Below are 20,471 nucleotides of genomic sequence, written 5' to 3' on the forward strand. Positions count from 1 at the left end.
TTTAAACGTAATGGAGCATAACAAGCAGAATGTACAGTAGAAACAACAATATTTAAAACAGCATTGCAAATGTATCTATTAGGGGCCAGTGAAAATCCTTTCCCCAACCATTTTGCGGTGAAATAGACTAAATTAGGATCCCTTAGTTCAAAGAATCAGAGACATAATCAGACAGAGTTTTGTTTGCAACCTTTCTTGTAGTAATCACCTATCCTTCAACAGGTACAAACTATTTAAGGCTCTCATATACGTCTTTTTGGTTAAAAGGCAATCTAATGCACTTTAGAATGAAAGACAAACCTTAAAAAAGATCAATCATATAAAAACAAGGATTAGGTGCAATAGGAAAGAGTTGGAATTTTAACTAAACACATTTATGCAACAAAATGTTTAATGAGAACCTGCCCCTTTTTAATAAAAAAAAATTAAAGTACTGAAATTCACATATTGAAGCACCAAGATTCATTTACATTTACAGAGTTTTCAAATGCAATTCAAAACATTTATTCTACTTTTTAAACACCCACTGTTAATTACAACTGCTTAAGATTGCAGACCGCTTTGAAAAACAAAATTATTTCTTGCTGTTATTGTTTAACTACCTTCATGACTTTCATTTTTTGATCAGGCTGCTTTATTTGGATAGCAGGTGTATTAAAAAAGTGAAAGCATACTAAGAACCCAAATCCAATCATGCAAGACAGCACAAATCTGTCTTTTTACAAAAAAATCTAATCATTTTTTCTCCCTGCATGACTTTCAAGTTTATTCCAGATCTTATTAATTTAAAGCAAAATTTCATTTCAGACAATCTGTGGCTTTAAATATTTTCCATTGCACAAAGGGACTGGAATAAAAAGAGACTGAACAAAATCAATAATAATTCTTGAGCTTAATAAACATACAAAATTATTAAAATTAAAAACAATTCATTTAACAGAAGTGTGGTTGGCAAACTTAACATTCCAGTGAAGTTCTGAACTCGTGTTAGTAAGATTCAGCCAAATATAACGTCTAGATACCAAAATCTGAAGAATAGAAAATAATGTTTCAACTCCAGTAATTGGAATATTTCAATAATTTAAGGGTGTAATAAAATTGATTGGTTGAATTTAGCAACTGTTTTACTTCTTCCAAAAAGCAGTTCTGTTTGAGTGAGAGGATCAAAATAACATTAGTGATGTTAAGAAGTTAATTATATTTTGCACATTTAGTTATGGCTGTCTCCTTCTCATTCTGAAAGCTTGGTTTACCAAGAGCAGTGGATAAGTTCAACTTGTATCTTAGTGATATTCTAAAGCAAGAAGACTGAATCAGTGCAAAACTGAATTCATTATTTTTATTTGATAGAAACAACTGAAAAACCATTTTTTAGGCTTCAGAGCAAGTCAGCTTATAGTAAAAAAGCAGTAATTGCACATGGACAAAACACAAAAAAATATTTAACAAGAAAAATGTCATTCCCCAAAATTCTGGCTTAAAAGGTGACTATATTACATTGAATATGGCTTCATTTTATGGAATATTCCAGCAATTCCAACTACAGTAATAAATAGTGGAATTATGGAACTCATGTAATCTCAAAACTGCCATTCTATTTTGTTTGCTTCAGACCAAGCTTTCAATTTCTGTGATAGCCATTAAGTTAATAGTCACAGCACAAGGCTACGTGTCCCTATGCAAAAGGATCACAAAATTCAGAGGATTACTTCCAATTAAGTGACTATTGGATTGAAATATGGCTGTTGCTGAATCTTCAGAACTGTGACATACAAAGCATGTTGCAGCACAAAAAGTGATATTGTACTTGCAAAATTTTGCAAGACCAGAAAATTTGGAAAAATAGATTTTCATTATTTTTAAAATAATCTTTAATGAAGCCGACTCTCAGAATGAGATAAACCTATAAATATAAGCTGTTCAGCAGAATTCACTTTTCACACAGATTAATAAAATAAGATGGAAAATGCTATGTTATTCTGTTTCATTTCCAATAATCTCTAAGGGTGGTATTGTTTTTCAGAGGGTGTTCTTTTGCATGGTTTAAGTTCTGTATGGAAGTGGCTCATTGGAAAAAAACCAAACCAAATAAAATCACAGAAGACTGGGGAACCTACTGTAACTAACTTTGCTATTATTGTGCAGATATGTTACTACTGTATATTTTTAACACCAATAATTGCTAGGACCAGGTTGAATTATTTCAATTTCTATTGTGATAAATGAGTTGTTGAATATGACAATTAATTTGGATTTTAAGCATTTTATCAAAATTTTTACATTCTGTCTTTATGTGGAAATTGCATATATTTCACTAAATATCATGACAACCCAATATTTGAATTGCATTTTAACATGCTCAAATTCGAATTCCATACCTTTTTTTCTGAAAAGCGTAATAGCACTATCAACACCCAAGATAAAAGCAAGGTCAGTTTAGCTATGCTCAAATCATATTATTCATGTTTTTTATGTTAATATGTTTTGAAAATCTAGCAATAGAGCCAAATATATAATTTGGAAGTACGTACAGAAGAGCAATGGCTATCATTAAAAAGATATCCCAAGAAAATTGTTTGCTCTGTCAAAGCATCGTATTTGGTATGTCTGAATTATAAAGTAGGTTGCATAATGGGCTCTTATAGCATGTGGTTTTTTTAACTTAATGTTTTCCTTTTCTCTAAGTTTTCCCTGAAGGTAGATTCATTGGTGTTATTGAATAATGAACCAAATTCTCAAAGACCATCAGCTAACTGAAATGCATATTTTTATTGTCTTCCATTGGCTTTGTCTGTGTTTTCCACTAAAAGAAGTACATTGTATCCCATTAAAGACTCCTTTCTTATAAAGATCTGGGCACAGTCAAGTAATAAAAGAGTTCTCCAATGTGATAAATCTGTCTATGCTTGAAATTGAGCTTTCCGAATTAATAGAGCAATTCTGGATTGTTAAAATGTCAACATTTAGGAGTGGAGATACATTGTATTACATCTGGAAACATGTTGGGTGGAGTAAGGGTAAGATAGTATTATTCATACTTTTAAAAAAATACAAAAACTGGAAAGATAGCCTTCTTAGAAATTTCTAACAATTACAAAATTTCAGATAAAAATGTATTGGAGAGTGTCCCTTTAATATAATATACATTTTAAATCGGGAAGCAAGTTTAAAATTGCAAATAATCCTTGACAATTTAGAAACCATCCACCAAGCCTTGTTGTGCACAACCACCATTCATTTGTGCAGAAATCTGGAACAGAGTAATTTGAAACGAACAAATGATGCCCAGCAGCACTTAGCAGATTCTTCCCAAAACAGTCAAGAAGGTGGAATTCTTGGGCATGATTCACTGTTGCCTTGCAAGTATTTCCACTTTAAAGAAATTGTGCAAATGGGCTCTTCAATGCTTCCAGAGATAAACATTATGTCTCACATTTCCAAAAGTTCACATGGCACCTTTAAGCACTAATTTTATAAGCTAGAATTGTTGCTCACAATGAGAACTTACATCCTATCAATAAATTGCCATCAGTCAAATATAGGCAGTAGAGTTTCTTTCAATATCATGAGTAAAATTTTGAAAACAATTGGTTTAGAAACTTCGATGTTAACAAATTATTTTAAAAGACACATATAGAATTGATCATACTTAAAACACATATAATTGTGTTGGAGCCACAGGAGAAACCCAATTTTTAAAACAAATCAGAAGCCAAAACAATTCCCTTATTCTACAAATAACACTAACAGAAAGAGATGGAACAGTATAATTGTGAATTGAACAACTGAGGCTCAGTTCAGATACCATGGCAAATTATGGATTAGCTCATTAGGAATATGTATTTTAAAACTTCTTCTTTAGGAGACCAATCAGTGGTTAAATAACCATCATTTGCTCAGCCCAGCCACTCATGCATACTAAATTAAATCAAGTGCAAAGGGTTTAAGACAGAATGTTCTGAAGGCCAAGCCATTTTGTTCATAGTGATCTCTAAACTGAGCCATCCTTTACTGAATCTTTTTGTTTACTTATTCAAGCAAGCAACTTCCTCTAGCCAGTCTTCATTTTTTGAAAACATTACAGTTCATAGGAAAGATTTACAAGCCATGACCCATCTTTGCCTTGATTTCTGATTGTGATTTAATTAGAAGGAATTAAAGAAGTCTTGGACCCTTATAAAACTCTATAATATTAAAGATTTCAAATCATATATAAATAATTATGGGTAGTGTGATTAAATGTTGAGATGAACAGCTCGAGACTGGCATGGAATTGCAAACATGATGCTAAGATTAGGTTAGGGCTTACATCTCTATATAAAATGTAAAAATCTTTGTTAATATCCAATAGCTTAGTTCTTACAAGTATGAAGCACAAGGTTCTGGAGACAAATTTTCTCCTTCCTTCATTAAAAAAGGTTATTTTTAATCAGCAGCATACACATTCCGGTTGATTTAGTTTGGCTTACAATTATGAATAAATGTTCTGCTTCCATATTCTTGACATCCTGCCACTTTGTTCCCATGGCAACTTCCTATTTGGTGAGTGCAGGATTAAACCATATAGGTTATCTTACATAGTTAAAGTGCCAACACACCAAACAAGTGGGATCGGAGCAGCAGAAGACAGCACTATTAATTTGACAATGGTGGCAAAATATTAAACCACGGGTTCATATTCTGAATCATGAAGTCAAACATGCACGGCCTTTGCTAGAAGAGTTTGATACTCATGTAGTCTAGCCACTGAATCTAATGCCCTAACATAAAAAAAAACTAGAAATCAATAATTTACAATGTTTAGAAACATTATTGCTTCAGCAAACAATTCAATCTTGAAATACACTGCAGTTGTGTATGACCTGGGTATGACTCAACAAATATTAAAACTAAAAGTACACATTGATTTTTGTTTACACTCACAGACATAATACTCCCAACACACAAGGGCTGCAAACAGGTACATGGCAGCTTAGTGCCAACATTCTAAACCAGTTTTGAAGATTCAAAGCTTGCCTTATATAACTCACCTAACTTATTTCAGCTATTTTTTGTTTTAAATTAAGGCAATGAAATGGCTACATTTCCTAAAGTTCATTTCAGGGGAAACAAAAATATACACCTTTCTTCTTTCTGAACTTTAGGGCAGCAGCATATAATGTAAAAAGTTGTATTACACAAACATGCAACGCCAGGTTGATGTAAAAAAAAGCAAAACAAAAAAAAACAACAACACTAAATCCAAGTTAAAAAATATCATTTGGTGGTTTCTTCTTCACTGGGTTACACAGTTTTCAGAGAGGAAAAATAAAGCTTAGAATTGTTTTACAGTTCTGTATGTGTCTAAATCACGCACCAAAAGGGCTTCTAGCAAAAACAAAAAAATAATATAGGAGTTTGATTCATCACTACTTGAGGACTTCTGGGACAAGGCACTGATTCTTGGTTTTTTTTTGTTTTTTTTTACTGTGCCCATGTCTGTATGCACTTGTGGAATTCTTTTAAACATTTCAGTTTTTCTGTTTATTCTATACAACATAAAAGGTGTATGACAGATGATGACTAACACATATTAGCAGAAGCTGATTTTAGAGTTGACATCTCCTATTCCACTGCTCAAATCTTCCAGGCTCTGAAATTTTAGGTGGCTGCAAAAAACCCAGCAACAGGCATTTAAGATTAAGTCAGCTTTCAGCGTTTTTCAGTGCATTTTGCAAAAAGGGTCTAAGTTAGGCATACAGTTCTGGTATTTATTTTACACAGAGAAGACCACCAACATTTGACATAAAGTCTTCTAAACTTTTGAGGAAGGCCATCTTCTGCTTACGGTCCAGCGTAGGCGGAGTGCTGCTTGCAGTAAGTTTGTTGAAAGCATCTGCTAACCGCTGGTAAATTATGGGATCTTGCTGACTTGATAGTAAAGTTTCAACTAATTCAGAATATTCTGCCTGTAAAGAAGATAATCACATTTATATTTCAGAAGAAAATGTTATTAATAAAAATTAACTCTGTGTAATTAATATCAATCTTCCTATAGATTGACTTGTTAACAGAATTACAATACAACTATATTTCCAATTTTGGATGCTAGGAATATTTCTTTAAGGTTAAGAGATAGTGGCTTCCCTCAAGTCATCAAGATAACTCTTTCTGACTGCAAGATTCAATTATACACTCTACTATCCCTAAACATTATGGAACATGCAGGAGATAATGACATCATAAAATACCATACCTGATGCAAACATACTAATGTATAAAATGCTTCTCCTGCTGCAGCTGTCATCTCTGTATTGTGCTTTTGTAGTACCAGCATATCAAAAACCATCTAAAATTTAAAAACAAAACTTTATATCCTGACTTTTTAAGAAAAAATTTAAGCTGAAAGTGACCAACTACTTTGTAGAAGCCTAGGTTTTAAGATGAGAACTAAATATTAACTTTCAAATTATATACATAATTGCTTGCAACAATGTGTAAGTTAGAACAGAATCATATAACAAAATGGATGCTAAATGGCTGAAGTAGAGACCCCTAATCTATCTGCTTAATTATGTTAAGAATTTTGAACTTCCTTACCAATATAGCCGACTCCCGTGGAAACAAAGAAAGAATTTTCTGTTGGAAAAACTGGGTACTTTTTAATAGATACCCCGGGCTCCTTAGTTACCAATAGGTAAAGGTAAAGGTAAAGGTTCCCCCGCACATGCGTGCTAGTCGTTTCTGACTCTAGGGGCCGGTGCTCATCTCCGTTTCAAAGCCGAAGAGCCAACGCTTGTCCAAGGACGTCTCCGTGGTCATGTGGCTGGCATGACTAGACACCAAAGGCGCACGGAACGCTGTTACCTTCCCACCGGAGTGGTCCCTATTTTTCTACTTGCATTTTTTACGTGCTTTCGAACTGCTAGGTTGGCAGAAGCTGGGACGAGTAACAGGCGCTCACTCTGCTACGCGGCACTCGGTATTCGACCCACCAAACTGCCGATCTTCTGATTGACAAGCTCAGCTTAAGTTACCAATAAGTTAAACTTAAAACACGGTTCATTTTACAAAAGCTGGCATCAAATGTGCTGTTAACCTGATTACTGGCTTGCATCCAAAAAGCTCCCCGGCAAGAGAAAGCGGTTTCCCATAAATAATATGGCACAAGGTTCATTCTCAAGGCTTTCTGAAGGATCACTAAGGCTTATGCCCCTCAACCTCTATTTCCTATTTTGCAATATTGTATTCGCCAATGCAGCATTGTGCAAATAAACTGAGCTGGATTTCCCAGAGTCCTCAGCAGCTGCGTGAAACGTGCAGTCCCACCACTGGGGAAAGCTACTAACACCGACGATATTTTGCAGTGGGGGTTGCACTGTGCTGAATCCAAGCCACCACAATATTAGATAATAGGGTATGATATGGAACGATGTCTCTTACCTTAAGGAAGTGTCTCGTTGCTAAAAAGAGGGATGACTCTGATTCCTGGGTTTTTGCACATTGTTCTGCTAATGGTGTCAGAGCTTCTAAGCAGAGCTGGCAAACATCTGAACTCATTCTGATTATTCCAAGTCAAGAAATATATTTATTACTTTGGGAGGGGGGGTATTTGGAAATTATACAGTATGTCAGGGAAACAGTAAATAGAAGTTAAAAACTGCCATTTCCCTATATATTATTTCAAGCTCAGATTACCACTAAGTGGCTGAAATTGGTTCCTCCTCCAATATTTTCCCCCAGAAATGGTTCTTATGGCATTTCTGTTCAAATGAAATGAAACTAAGGAAAGTAAAGAGGGAGAATTTAAGGCTGAACACATAATCAAGTGAAGTGGGCCACCTTGTAGCAAATGAATGAGAAGCACAGGATATCTAAATATTTTTGCATTAAAATGTCATTGAACCTAGAAACTAGATAAGGAGAACAGATTCCATCCCTGCAAAATTGTAAAAGTGGTTTTATTTTTGCTGATATTTTAAATGCTAGAATACTCCGGCAAGAGGCTTAAACAATCCGGTGCACATGTATCCTGGTTCTTACTGCTGACAGGATGGGAAAATTGCAATAAATGAATAACTGCTTCTCATTATAAGGATGTTACTTCAAGCAAAGAATATGCAGAACTTGATGAAAGATTATATTAGACTCTCTGCCAAAATAAAATAAGAAATATGTGGATTCTCTCACACAGAATAACTTCGGTAAACAAACACAATGCAAATGTTCAGGTAAGTAATCAATAACTGAAATTGTTGACATTAAGGCATATACTTAAAAGTATATAACTAGTATACAGTAATATAATAATTTAAAGAAAGAAAAATAAGAGATCAACTTAATAACTCCTATTCCTGCTCCCCAAAAGAAAGTCTTAAAGGATACGATGTCATCCCCAATTCTAATGAATACATAAGGCTTTTAAACAAATCTTCTGGAAGCTGTGGAATTTTCTCAGGAAATATTTCACAAATAAAAGTAATTAGTTTGTAGTACTGATTACATAGTGATGGAAACTATGGAAGGAAAAAGTAAATAAATTTATGTTAATGAGGCTTCTTAAAATAAATAATTGTATTTCAAGAATACAAAGTAATATGCATTCTTAAATAATTATATTTCAAGAATACATATATCACAATTTGCAATACATAGGTTCTTGAGGTCAATACAGAATTAAAGCTGACATATTTTTTTTAATTCATGGCCCATTGTTTATCACTTATTGTGATAAACTGTGGTGAATACATACATGCATGTTGTTTCATAATGGTTTGTTAGGCTCCTGTTTCAACCCAGTATATTAACTGCTTTGTTACACTAATTCTCCAATACCAAGCTATTCCACAGATGGTACTATTCACACATTTAGACAGTACAAGATTTAAAAGGTTGTTTAAAGACAGGCATGAGCTTGGTTGAAGCTGAGTTAATGCCAGTGGCCATGTTCAGTCAGCCATGAGAGTTCTGGTAGTAGTAGAAAATGCATGCTCATATTTAAAGAAACAATATTTTAATTGTTAAAATTTTTAAAATAATGGTCAAAATTCCTCATCTCTTTCTGCAACACTACTGACACTGTACATACCTTTAACAAATCTTGAGACATTAAAGGCAGAATTAGGTTCACTCCATATAAGACAACATCTGCTGCTGATACGGATCTGTTTGTTGCTTGCCCAGGTTCATGTCCCCTAAACACTTCATCTAAAAATATGGGGAAGAAGGGAGAAATATAGGAATATAAGAACACATTTGGCTATCCGTAAATATTTTCTGAACTCTGAACTTAGAATTTCATTCATTATTAGTGAGCATGAAATGTGTTCATAAATTATTAATTAAAGTAATTGGAATACAGTGCTTGAAGGTGATTCCAAACTTAATTTTGCCTTCCGCAGTTGATCTTAAATTTTAAATTTTCCTTTAGAAAAATTAAACAATACAGTGAGGTGTATTACAAGCATTTGACTTCTGCATTTTCTGTATGCACTTCTTGAAACAGACACATTTTTTTAAAGTTAGTAATGTAATGTTAAATTATATCTGCTTTTTTCCTATTCTTTGGATTTTGAGGTGAATAAAAAGATAAAGAAATCCATCAAGAAAAATAGGAAATCAATTTTAAGGTGAAAAAGTCTGAAATTTAATAAAAAGATACTTTGTAATCTATTATAGCCAAAATTAATGTACCTCGACATACAATTATAAGATACATACTTACTCATTTCAAACTCTTCAAATTTAGATTTATCATGAGGCAGACCACTTTAATATATTTTAAAGCGACGATTCACTAATGATTTGCTTAACGTCTAGTTAAACATATCTTCTTATAGTTCAAAATGTAGAAGGTAAAAAACCCAAACAGTAATCTTATTAGCCACAAAGATTTGGCTGATAAATGAATATAAAATTCTATGAAAAACTGTACTTACAATAAATAATTATCTGCTTGGGGAATGGTTTTATATATTATAAACAGACAAATACAGGTTAACCAATATAGGTAGTTTTCAACCATCAACCGTCCTTCCTTCAATTTATTTATTTATTTATTTAATTAGTTTTCTATACCGCCCTATTCCCGAAGGAATAAATAAATGTATATGCTGCCCATCTTCCCAACAGGTTGGAAGTCATAATGGCCATTAAGTGCCCACATGATCACCTGACCTGCTCTTCCTGATGAGATCGTCAAATGAACAGGTCCTGCCTTAGGTCTTCCCCTCTTTGAGGCATCCATACTCAATGTCCTGCTCCTCGGGATCCCGACAAGCCGCCAATCCTGCTTCCCAAGCTGCTGGGCCCCACACCCTCCCACCCTTGGGGAGATAGGTGGGGGGCCACTGCTAGATCCCTGTGATCAGTTGTAAGGGTGATCAACTGCAAAAGTGCTGCAGCTGCTGTAATTTTGGAACCAAGTTGAAAGTAGCTTTTGTGGGGGATCTGTAAGTCATAAATCAAGGACTACCTGTATCTATACTCTATAATTAGTAATATTTATTAATGCCATTATGCAAACGGTTCAAAAACATTTGTATATATACTACTTTTTAAAGAGATATTTGACTGCCTACATTTCTCAACTGGTTGCTTAAATTCTCCAATGTTGGTTTAAACATTCCATAAAAAAACAAACAATATAAAAATCAGGAAGGCAATAAAAGGTTAGAAAAATTGAAAGCCACTGCAGAACCAAATAGGAAAACATCAAAAACCATTTGAATGGATGCATCAGTGAACTGAGGTTTTAACTCTGAAGTTTAAGAAACCTAAGCAATGGAGCTCTGTTATTTGTTCATTACATCATGGTGTCAAGAGATAAAAGAGCTCTTTAAGTTTCATCCATGTTATTTTCAGTTCTAAATTTCCCCCTACCTGTATCACTGAAATCTATAAATTCTTTTGACAGTAGGTTTGTGAGAAGCTCCATAATGAGAAGAAGATCCTGGTATTGGTCCTCTTCTGCTGTAACATCTATTCGTTGTCTACCTAAATTATTCTTGGAGTATACTTGAAGTAGGGTCAGACAAGCTTCATATAAATTCATGGCTTTAGACTGAAAAAAAAGTGAAAAAAAGAAAAGAAGGCTTAATGAAAGATATACAGTTGCTAGAATGTACTTGTGATTCAGGCCTCAAAACCACTTCAGATGCTACTGATACTAAGCGGAATATACTCCATCCATAGCAAAGGTTTAAAACAATAAAATAACAATTCTTACTCATTATTAAACTTATTGCTTGAAGGGAACACTCTCCAACATAGTAAATCACATTGTCAGGCATACATTTAAGCAGTGCAGAATTTCCATTGTATCGTTATAACATTTTGTAGGAAATTCTATCTCGGTATTATTAATTTCTCCATTTTAGGAGTCCTGTGCTGGAAGAGGTAAGTAAGTGTCCAATGTATCTTTAACAGTTAACATTGGGGCATACACCTTCTATGTTGCAGTAAGTATTCTGTTGATGTATAACAGAGAACCTGTACAGGTAGTCCTTGACGTACGACCACAACTGAGTTGAAAATTGCTATTATTAAGTGAGACAGTTGTTAACTGGGATTTGCCTTTCTTGCCACAGTTGTTAAAGTGAATCACTGCAGTGGTTAAGTTAGTAACACGGTTGTAAACTGAATCTGATTTCCCATTGAGATTGCATGTCAAAAGGTCACAAAAGATGATCATATGACCCCGAGACACTGCAGCCATCATAAATGTGAGCCAGTTGCCAAGCATCCAAATTTTGATCACATGACCATGGTAATGGTGCAAAGGCTGTAAGTGTGAAAAACAGTCATAAGTCACATTTTTCAATGCTGTTGTATCTTTGAGTGATCACTAAACAAATAGTTATAAGTTCAGAACTACTTGTATTCTTCTTGACGTGGTCATATTCTCCAGTATCTGGAAGCGCACAGCCTCACCACCCAGGTAGGTCATAAAATAATGCAAGCAAGGCATGAGACATACATAATATCTAGCCCAAATCCTCTCCAAATGGATAAAACAGCACAATGGTGAAGGAAAATATTCTAAAAGAAAGAAATGCATCATGTCGTGAATCATCAACTCTCAGTTCTATTTCAACCTGATAATACAAAAAATGTTTAGAAATTCCAGGCTTTTCAAAATATTCTTCCAAAATGTGGAAATGTTTCAATTTACAGAGCTCACTGATTTCTTTTATTAGAAATAAAACACAAAGAAAGGCTTTAAGAGTATGAAAAGAAATTGACATTACTGCACAGATTTGTACATTTCCAGCATATATCTTACATTTAGAATATATTTTTAAATTTATTTACCTCTCCAAGATAGCATATTTGTTTATGTGCAACTTCAACAAAAACTTCTATGATGAGGTTAACAGTCTCTGGTGTATTCTTGTACACCTCCATGAGTCCAATGCAATTTGTAAGAAAGTCCATGAGAAAATTAAAGAGAATTGCTACATTGTCTATTTGGGTAGCCTCAGCAATACCACAAAGTGCTTCTAAGGTGGCAGTGATTTCCTGTTTCACCTCCTCTTCCTGGCAGATTTGTTGGAAGTTTTCTTGGTTTATCACATTTAAGAATCGTTGTTGCAGTGGCTGAAGAACCTGCAAAACAAAAATAAAAGGAAGTATACTGTAGCTTTCCTGCAGAAGCTAAAGATGCAGACAAAGTATTTTGACCCAAAGATTTTTCATGTAAATACACTTAACATGGATAACATATATATATATAACACAACCTAGAAGTTTAGGATTGATCACAGAAGTATTGCTTCAGTTCTAAACAAGTGGGCAATGGCAGCTTCTAAATATGCTAAATCAGACATGTCAAACTCATGACGTCACGTGACATCGCGCAATGTATCGGAGCTTTTTCGCCATTGCCGGCAATGGGGAGGGTGTGGCTTCCTGATGACACGTCCGGCCCATGGGCCAGCAGTTTGACACCCCTGTGCTAAATAAATTAAGTAAATAAATAATTTATTTCTTGTTTGAATGGTATATATAAAAGATACCTGGCCAAACGCTAAAGGAATACCCATTTTGAAAAAGCAGTACGTATGTAAAATTTTAAGCAAAAAATAAAAATAAAAATGCTGAACTATCCCATTGCACAGTCTAAGTGACTCTGGGCGGGTAATAAACAAAAGCTATAAAACAAAAATACAATTGAAAACAGGGTTAAAAAATAGAATAACAATAAGTTAAAAGGCAACTTAAAAGGCAGAGGGGGAGCGTTTTCAAACTGATTTTAAAGAGCAAGGTGTTAGGACGCTGAGCTTGTTGATCAGATGATCAGCAGTTTGGCGGGTCGAATCCCGAGTGCCGCGTAGCAGAGTGAGCGCCTGTTACTCGTCCCAGCTTCTGCCAACCTAGCAGTTCGAAAGCACGTAAAAATGCAAGTAGAAAAATAGGGACCACTACGGTGGGAAGGTAACAGCGTTCCGTGCGCCTTTGGTGTCTAGTCATGCCGGCCACATGACCACGGAGACGTCCTCGGACAAGCACCGGCTCTTCGGCTTTGAAACGGAGATGAGCACCGGCCCCTAGAGTCGGAAACGACTAGCACACATGTGCGGGGGAACCTTTACCTTTACCTTAAATGTCCATAGCAAAATGTCTACGGAGATTCTCAACCATCCAGGTCATGGTTGTCCCAAAGGTGCTTTTTTCAAAAGGCAACTGGACTTTTTTTTCTTTTTTCCCTTCAGTCAGAAATGAAGAAGCTTCTTGCATGAGAAGTGAAAGGTTTTTCAAGAAAACAAACAAAAAAAACTAAGAAAGTCCAGTTGCCTTTAAAAAAAAGCACCTTTGGGACATCCACAGCAAAATTGGGATTGTATAAATGCTACTGGGGCTAGTGGGATTATTTTAAACAATTGTGGAAGAGATGTGTGGGAGAAACTGAGTCACAACAGAACAGCTGTCTATGGGAGTGGTGGAGGAGTCATATCATTTTTTGCTCTTTTAAATCACGAATGCCCTAGGCCTCCAAAACCTGATGAGCATGGTTCAAATTCTTTTATGTTGACTTGTCCTTTCTGGTTTTGTATAATATTTTGTTTGCCAAAAGGGCTCATTATCCATTGTAAAATTTTACAACTAGCTGCTTCTGGCTCAAGAATATAAGCCTTTGTTTTTGCAGCCACATTTTTAAACACATGCCTCGTACTATTTTGAAGAGTCATTTTTGAAAAGCTTCCTTGAAGAAGAAAGGGGAATGATTGATTAAGAAATATTACATGCTTAATATTCCTTGCAGATAGCTGGTCATTTGCATTCTTTTAGAGATTCGTTTTGGAGGTTTATCTGTGTCCTCAAGGTCACCTAAGTAGTGAAATGGGTGTGAAGCCTTCTTGGAAGTGCTGAAAGGACTTTGTTGTAGACTGGAGGTAGATGATGTCATATCCCTCCCCCTCTGTTGACTCTCTAAAAGAATGCAAATGACCAGCTGTCTACAAGGAGTATAAAAATCCTTCCATTCCCCACCATCTAGTCAGAGCTGAAGAAGCTTCTTGGATGAGAAGCAAAATGTCTTCAAAGAAAAACAAGAAATCCAGTTGCCTCTTGAAAAAGCACCTTTGGGACAACCATGACCTGGATGACTGAGAATCACCATAGACATATAGTGGTTAAGATATCAGGCTAGAAACCAAGAGTCCTGGCTTAGGCCCAAAGGCAGCTGAGTGATGTTGGGCCAGCCACTCTATTTCAGCCTTAGGAAGAAGGCAATGGCAAACTACTTCTGAAAAAATTTGTCAAGAAAACTGCAAGGACAAGTTCAGGCACTCATCAAGAATCAAAAACTGACTCAAAGGCATGCACACATTCCCAAATAATACAATGCTAGTGAATAATTGATGCTCTAACTTTTTATATATAAAATTAAGTTAAAGGGTTTTTTAAGTCAACAAGAAAAAAAAATCAAGACTATGGAATGCCAAACTCTCACTTGCTGATTTCACTCATCTCAATTTTTGAAACAGAGATTGTACTTACTTCTGTCCAGTACTGTTGTTTGGTATCTCCATCCATATGAGCAAAACCTCCAAGAACTAAGGCTTTCATTAATGTACGTTGCACTGAACTGGATAGAAAGTGAAGAGGGGGGTTCCGTCTGGCAAACTGTTTTGCTAAGTTCCACCAGTTTTCACACTGAATTACTAAATTTGCCCTTACGGAAAGACATTGAAACACAATAAATAACAAAGCAATAGCCTGGAACAGTTAAATAAAAGCAGCTTTCTCCCAGATAAAAAATTAAGCAGACTCTTAACAAACGAATAATACTCTAATAATATGGTGTGCTGGCACTAGTATTAAGAGTCGTCATCAAAACACTTTCCTTTTGATTTGTTCATGAATATAAATAGGACAAGAATAATTTATGTCTTGTCCACAATATTCTTCTTTTGGGAAATTAAACCTGAGCTAGCTATAGCAGATATTCTGTACTTATATATAAGCACAGGTTAAAAGGGACATTTATAAGTGAGCTTTGGAAGTGCCATTTCTATCTGATAATATGAAGGGATCGGTTTCTGGAAGACGTTAACAGTAAACTGAGGCTCAGCAAATTGTCTTTTTAATTCTTAATGTTGATCAGATCAAAGCAGTTATCACAATCATGCTCCATGCCTTGGAAATAAATATGGTATCTTAACAATGGTAGCTTAGCACTTGACTCATCAAGGTTCTGAAAAGAATCATTTTGTAAATGAAGTATGAGTTCCAGCCCTTAAATAACAGGTAGTCCTCAACTTATGGCCAGTCTTTTAAAAGATCATTTGAAATTACGACTGGCCTGGAACAAGTGCTTATCATCTGCTGCAATGTCATGGGGTCACATGACTGCTATTTGCGACTTTTTTTCTACTTTCCACCCATTTGGAAAATGGGTTGCTCTTATGATTGTGCGGCATTCACTCAATGACCTCTGCAAAAATGCTGTAAAATTGGGTCCAGTCAGGTGGGATCTCAACTTACAACTGACTTATGATTGGAAATCCAGCCCCAATTGCTTTTGTAAGTCAAGGACTCCCTGCAATACAGTTCGTTCAAGCAATATCAACTTATTGGGTAGTAAAAACACTTCCAACCATTTTAATCTCTGTTTACCTCAGTGTATGCCTAAAACTCTTTTGAAGTAGTTCAAACATGTATCTTTACAACATACTTTTGATGGACAGGCAATCTATATTGTGAATGTATCCCAGATGCATGCTGGTTATGTGATCTGTCCTCAAAAGATACAAATTTGGAGTTTTAAACTCTATTAAGTTTAACATATGTACTTTGTACTTAATCCCACTCAACCCATGAAAAATAAATATAAAAATATTTCATCTATCTGCCTTCCAGATAGATGGCACTAGGTAGTTGTTTCAGTGCTACTAATGCTTCCTATTAACATCTAGTTTGGTCTAGAAATTCTCAGTTGGGATTCTTAGAAAGGCATTTATTTTTTCATCTAGGAGTATAACTTTTAGGCTTACCTCTCTCTCCTTTCTACCAAAGTTACTAGTAGCTGCACAGTGTCATTAGCAAGATCTTGCTCAGAACTCCACACTGCAAGATTGCTGATTACTTTTTCTAAAAGGTAGCCCACAATCCATTGGGCACCCTCAGTGTCAGCACCAAATGCGGTGTTGAGTGGCAAGCTTATCTAAAAAAAAAAAGTTAATATTTATGAATGCCATAGAAGACGTATATTGATTGTATATTGATAAGAACATGGTCTGACGTCTAATCCTTCTTTTGCTTATACCTTATATTTGATCTGTGGATTGTAAGTTAAAAATACATGTCCGTTTTGTTCAAAAATGCATTAGGAATAAAATAAGTGAAGGCACATACAGATTGAATAGCTAGATCCAGTATGGCAGGGGTACCCAATCCCTAGGCCACAGATCAGCACCAGTTTACAGCCGACCAGGAACTGGGCCACGCAAGTGAGAGAAGCTCCATTGCAAGTGCAGGATCCAGGCAGTGAATAAAACTATGCCCCCCTGTCCACAGAAAAACTGCCCTACGTGGAACTGGTCCCTGGCACCGAAAAGGTTGGGGTCAGCTACATTATGGTGTTTCTGCATACATGCACCTAGTAATTTTAGAGGAATATAGCTGGTCCACACATGCAGCAGAAGCAGATGAGAAATCATAAAAATGTTGTGCTATTTTGAATATTTTCCCCATGTATAAATTCCCTAAAAGCCATTGTAGTTTATTATTTATAAGGAATATCACAAAAGCATACCAAAGAATAATTCTCCCATTGTATTGTATAACAAGACTTTTTTTGTTTCATTTTCTTCTCCTTTCATTGTACATTTAGATCAGATCATATTTACCGTAAGTACTGCAATGAATAAGCTCATGCCGTTTGTTGCAAAATCTCAGAATTTAGAATAGAGCTGGAAGTGACCTTGGAGGTCTTCTAGTCCATCCCCCTGTTTAAGCAGGAGATCCTATTCATGTTTTAAGAAATTTGAAATTAAATGCAAAAATCTCCACAAGTTTAAAATTGTTTTACCTGGTCATATAGTTTTTCATCTACGAGGAGATAGGTTTTTGCCCACCGTTTGAGGAACCACACAATATCTTTCCCCATTTGCGGGCTCAGAAGGTGCGTAAGATCTGCTCTTATTGCTCGAGACTCCACTTCCGAAACTCTTAGAACAGAAGACAATAACCTGAAGAAAATTAAAGATACCGTGACTTTCCCCTAGCACTCACTGATGTTGATTTATGCTTAAACACACAGAACCTTTAGGGGTTTTTTAGGTTTTGTCATCTTCACCATTTTTTCCAATAGAAAACATTGTTTTCTGTTTGGAATACTAAGTTTTCCAAGTATTCACTCTTTTAGCCACTGAATAGCAGCATATACTGCCCATTCTTTACCTTAGAGGCTAGTATGAAAATCCTCAATTGTTAATTTAGAAATCTCAGGTTATTGTTGCAGGAAGAACTAATTCTCCAAGATTAATACAACATAAAAGTATTTGAAATTTTTATTGAGACTTTATACCAGTTAATATTATAACTCTTCAGCCCAAGACTAGTTTAATATTGCTGAAGAGTTTTCCAAGACACAGCACTGATTTTCAGTTATTTAACTCATGAAGGAGCATGTTAGCCCAAAGAAAACAGTCTCTTCAGGGGACAGTTATCTTGGAGAAAAGAGGGAAAGTGATGCCACAGTTCAGTGGCAACACATACAGCTCCCTCAAAAGAAACCCCAAAGTATAAGATCACTTCCCATTTACATACTCTGAGGCTGCCCAGTTGGGATAGATTTTTTTAACCCATAAACCTGGGGAACTCTAACCAAATAGAAGGCAGTGCTGGACTGGTAGTTTGATACCTTAGAAATTTATTTCTCGGTATTGCTAAAAGATATGTCTGCAATAACCACTATATAACTTCTATTTAGTCAATACAAGTATGCAGGAAGGAACTACGGAAAAACTTGCTATCCTGGTATGAAAAGTGGCTTATAAGTATTCTGGAAATGAAGAGAGTCTGTGGTACACTGGCTCAAATTTATCTTCTAAACAGCCAAAGTATTTATTGCCATTTCCTTAAAATTTAAGAACTCTATGTCCATCCCTCCTTACTTTTAGCAGTTTGATCTTCAGATCTGCAGAAAATACTTATTCCTGCCAACATTTACAATATTACAGACCATGTAAGGACTCAATGTAGCAGTTTTATTACAGCAAATAATAGAGACCATATGCATATTAATAAAGACATTGTTTTTCTCTTATAAAACAATTTTTTTAAAAAACAAATGGATACTAAAAATTTAATTCAATATACTATGCTTCCTTATTGTGAGGTATTAGAAACAGGTATTCCTCTTTTAACAGAGTAAAACCTTTTAAAATACTCTCCTCAAAGTGCTCTGAATTTTTACTTAAAGACAAACAAATTACTTGAGAATTTTGATTTTGTTGACTTAGAAAGCATTCTGTGACTTCATACTGGCTTACAAAATTGAATATATGTTCTGCCAAACATATTTTGAATAGCTATTTCTGCCTTGCTATAAGATATTTATTTTGATTTAAAGATGCACCCATGTCACATGCCTGTAAACATGTTCACAACAACTCATTTTATGTTCATTTAATAAGCAAGTACTACTTCCTTTGACTGACACACAGCCCTCCAAAAGTGGTGTTTGTGTTATTCTTGCACCAACCCCCCGCCCCAATTTTCACTTATACCATAGTGCATCGTAAGGTTTGCTTAAAGCAAAAAACCTTAACTATTAAGGTTTTTTTCCTCAGTCACTACACCTTAATTCTACAAAAAGCCTATTTAACTTTCTTTCACCAGTTTTGACATTCGCATTGTTATCATGGATTAATAATTTACAATGATAGCCCTATCTATTTCTGATTTACGGTTCAATATTTGGCATTAAAATACTAAATAAATTACCTAATAACAGAATCGGTTCTGTTGTACCCTGGAATGGAAGAGGCCTTTTCTCCTGGAGATCCAAGAATTTGAAGCGTTGTATTGATGTCAACCTCAGTTGAATGCTTAATGGAATACTCCATTATTTCTGGAGGTATTAGCGGAGTCTCTCCCTGAGTATCATTAGCTAAGAGGTAGCCTTAAAATTAAAAGCAAACAAACAAAAAAAGAAAGTAGTGACCTCAGGTTACCTAGCCTAAATTAAATACTGCTTTAAGGGCCATCAAAAAGAGAATTGGCATCAATATTTGGCTAAATTCTATGATATGCTTAAATTAAAACTTGCATTTATGTTACAGAGTTCAATTTGGTTTTGTATTGGATTTCTACATGTCAGAATAAAGTCTATAAGCAGCTACAATTACTAGGGAGAAAGTAGCAAATAAAATTAAATCCACCTTAAATCCCATAACAAATATAATTTTAAAATAATACATCTCCTGTGTTGGCCATCATGTCACTAATACTTCTTAAAGGTTTTTTTGCATTTGCAGCCTAGGCTAGACAGAACCTCTTCAAAAAAAAATCCTGTAATACTGGCAGCTCTAACCAATTAACTCCTTCCAGAGGGAATATATAATAGCTAAAAATGCAGAGGAAGGTCTGAGAGAAATTACACAAATTTAAAGATCAAAACAACGTGTTGGGGGGGGGGCATGAATAATCTTGTTGTTCCTCCTTCCATGGATTTGCCTGAAGCCTGCAGTATCTGTTCCTCCAGAGGCAGAAGACCTCCTTCTTAATTTGCAACATAATATATCAATATCAGGGTTTATCTCCCAATATTCACACTCTGAGATACACCAGAGTAGAGATGCTGGAGTGCTTCCAATCCCCCAATGCATTTGCATGCAGTATCATCAGCATAGCAGCACTTGAAGGCCATTAGGCTCTCAAAAAGAAGAGTTTTATGCCAAAAGGTAAATGAACAAAACATTATAGCATGTGTATTAAGACATTCATTTCCATAAAACCTCAATAAAAAGTCTTTGCTTGTATAT

At 35.2% G+C, this 20,471-nt stretch overlaps 1 protein-coding gene across 1 annotated transcript in view; it reads right to left on the minus strand.

Moving 5' to 3' along the window:
* Positions 1 to 1,325: 1,325 nt before the first annotated feature.
* The window catches only part of XPO4 (exportin 4), an 81,881-nt gene continuing 62,735 nt past the window's right edge, over positions 1,326 to 20,471 (minus strand). Inside the window, exons 13-23 of the mRNA XM_081326283.1 lie at positions 19,432 to 19,609; positions 17,513 to 17,672; positions 16,476 to 16,645; positions 14,980 to 15,154; positions 12,292 to 12,585; positions 10,861 to 11,041; positions 9,068 to 9,186; positions 8,365 to 8,495; positions 7,423 to 7,540; positions 6,236 to 6,328; positions 1,326 to 5,948 (exon numbers count right to left, since the gene is read on the minus strand). Coding sequence (XP_081182409.1) covers positions 5,751 to 5,948; positions 6,236 to 6,328; positions 7,423 to 7,540; positions 8,365 to 8,495; positions 9,068 to 9,186; positions 10,861 to 11,041; positions 12,292 to 12,585; positions 14,980 to 15,154; positions 16,476 to 16,645; positions 17,513 to 17,672; positions 19,432 to 19,609 — 1,817 coding nt within the window. The 3' untranslated portion in view covers positions 1,326 to 5,750. The remainder of the gene's footprint in view (positions 5,949 to 6,235; positions 6,329 to 7,422; positions 7,541 to 8,364; positions 8,496 to 9,067; positions 9,187 to 10,860; positions 11,042 to 12,291; positions 12,586 to 14,979; positions 15,155 to 16,475; positions 16,646 to 17,512; positions 17,673 to 19,431; positions 19,610 to 20,471) is intronic.

The sequence above is a fragment of the Vipera berus genome (genome assembly GCF_964194415.1).
Source record: "Vipera berus genome assembly, chromosome: 4".
NCBI classification, from domain to species: Eukaryota; Metazoa; Chordata; class Lepidosauria; order Squamata; family Viperidae; genus Vipera; species Vipera berus.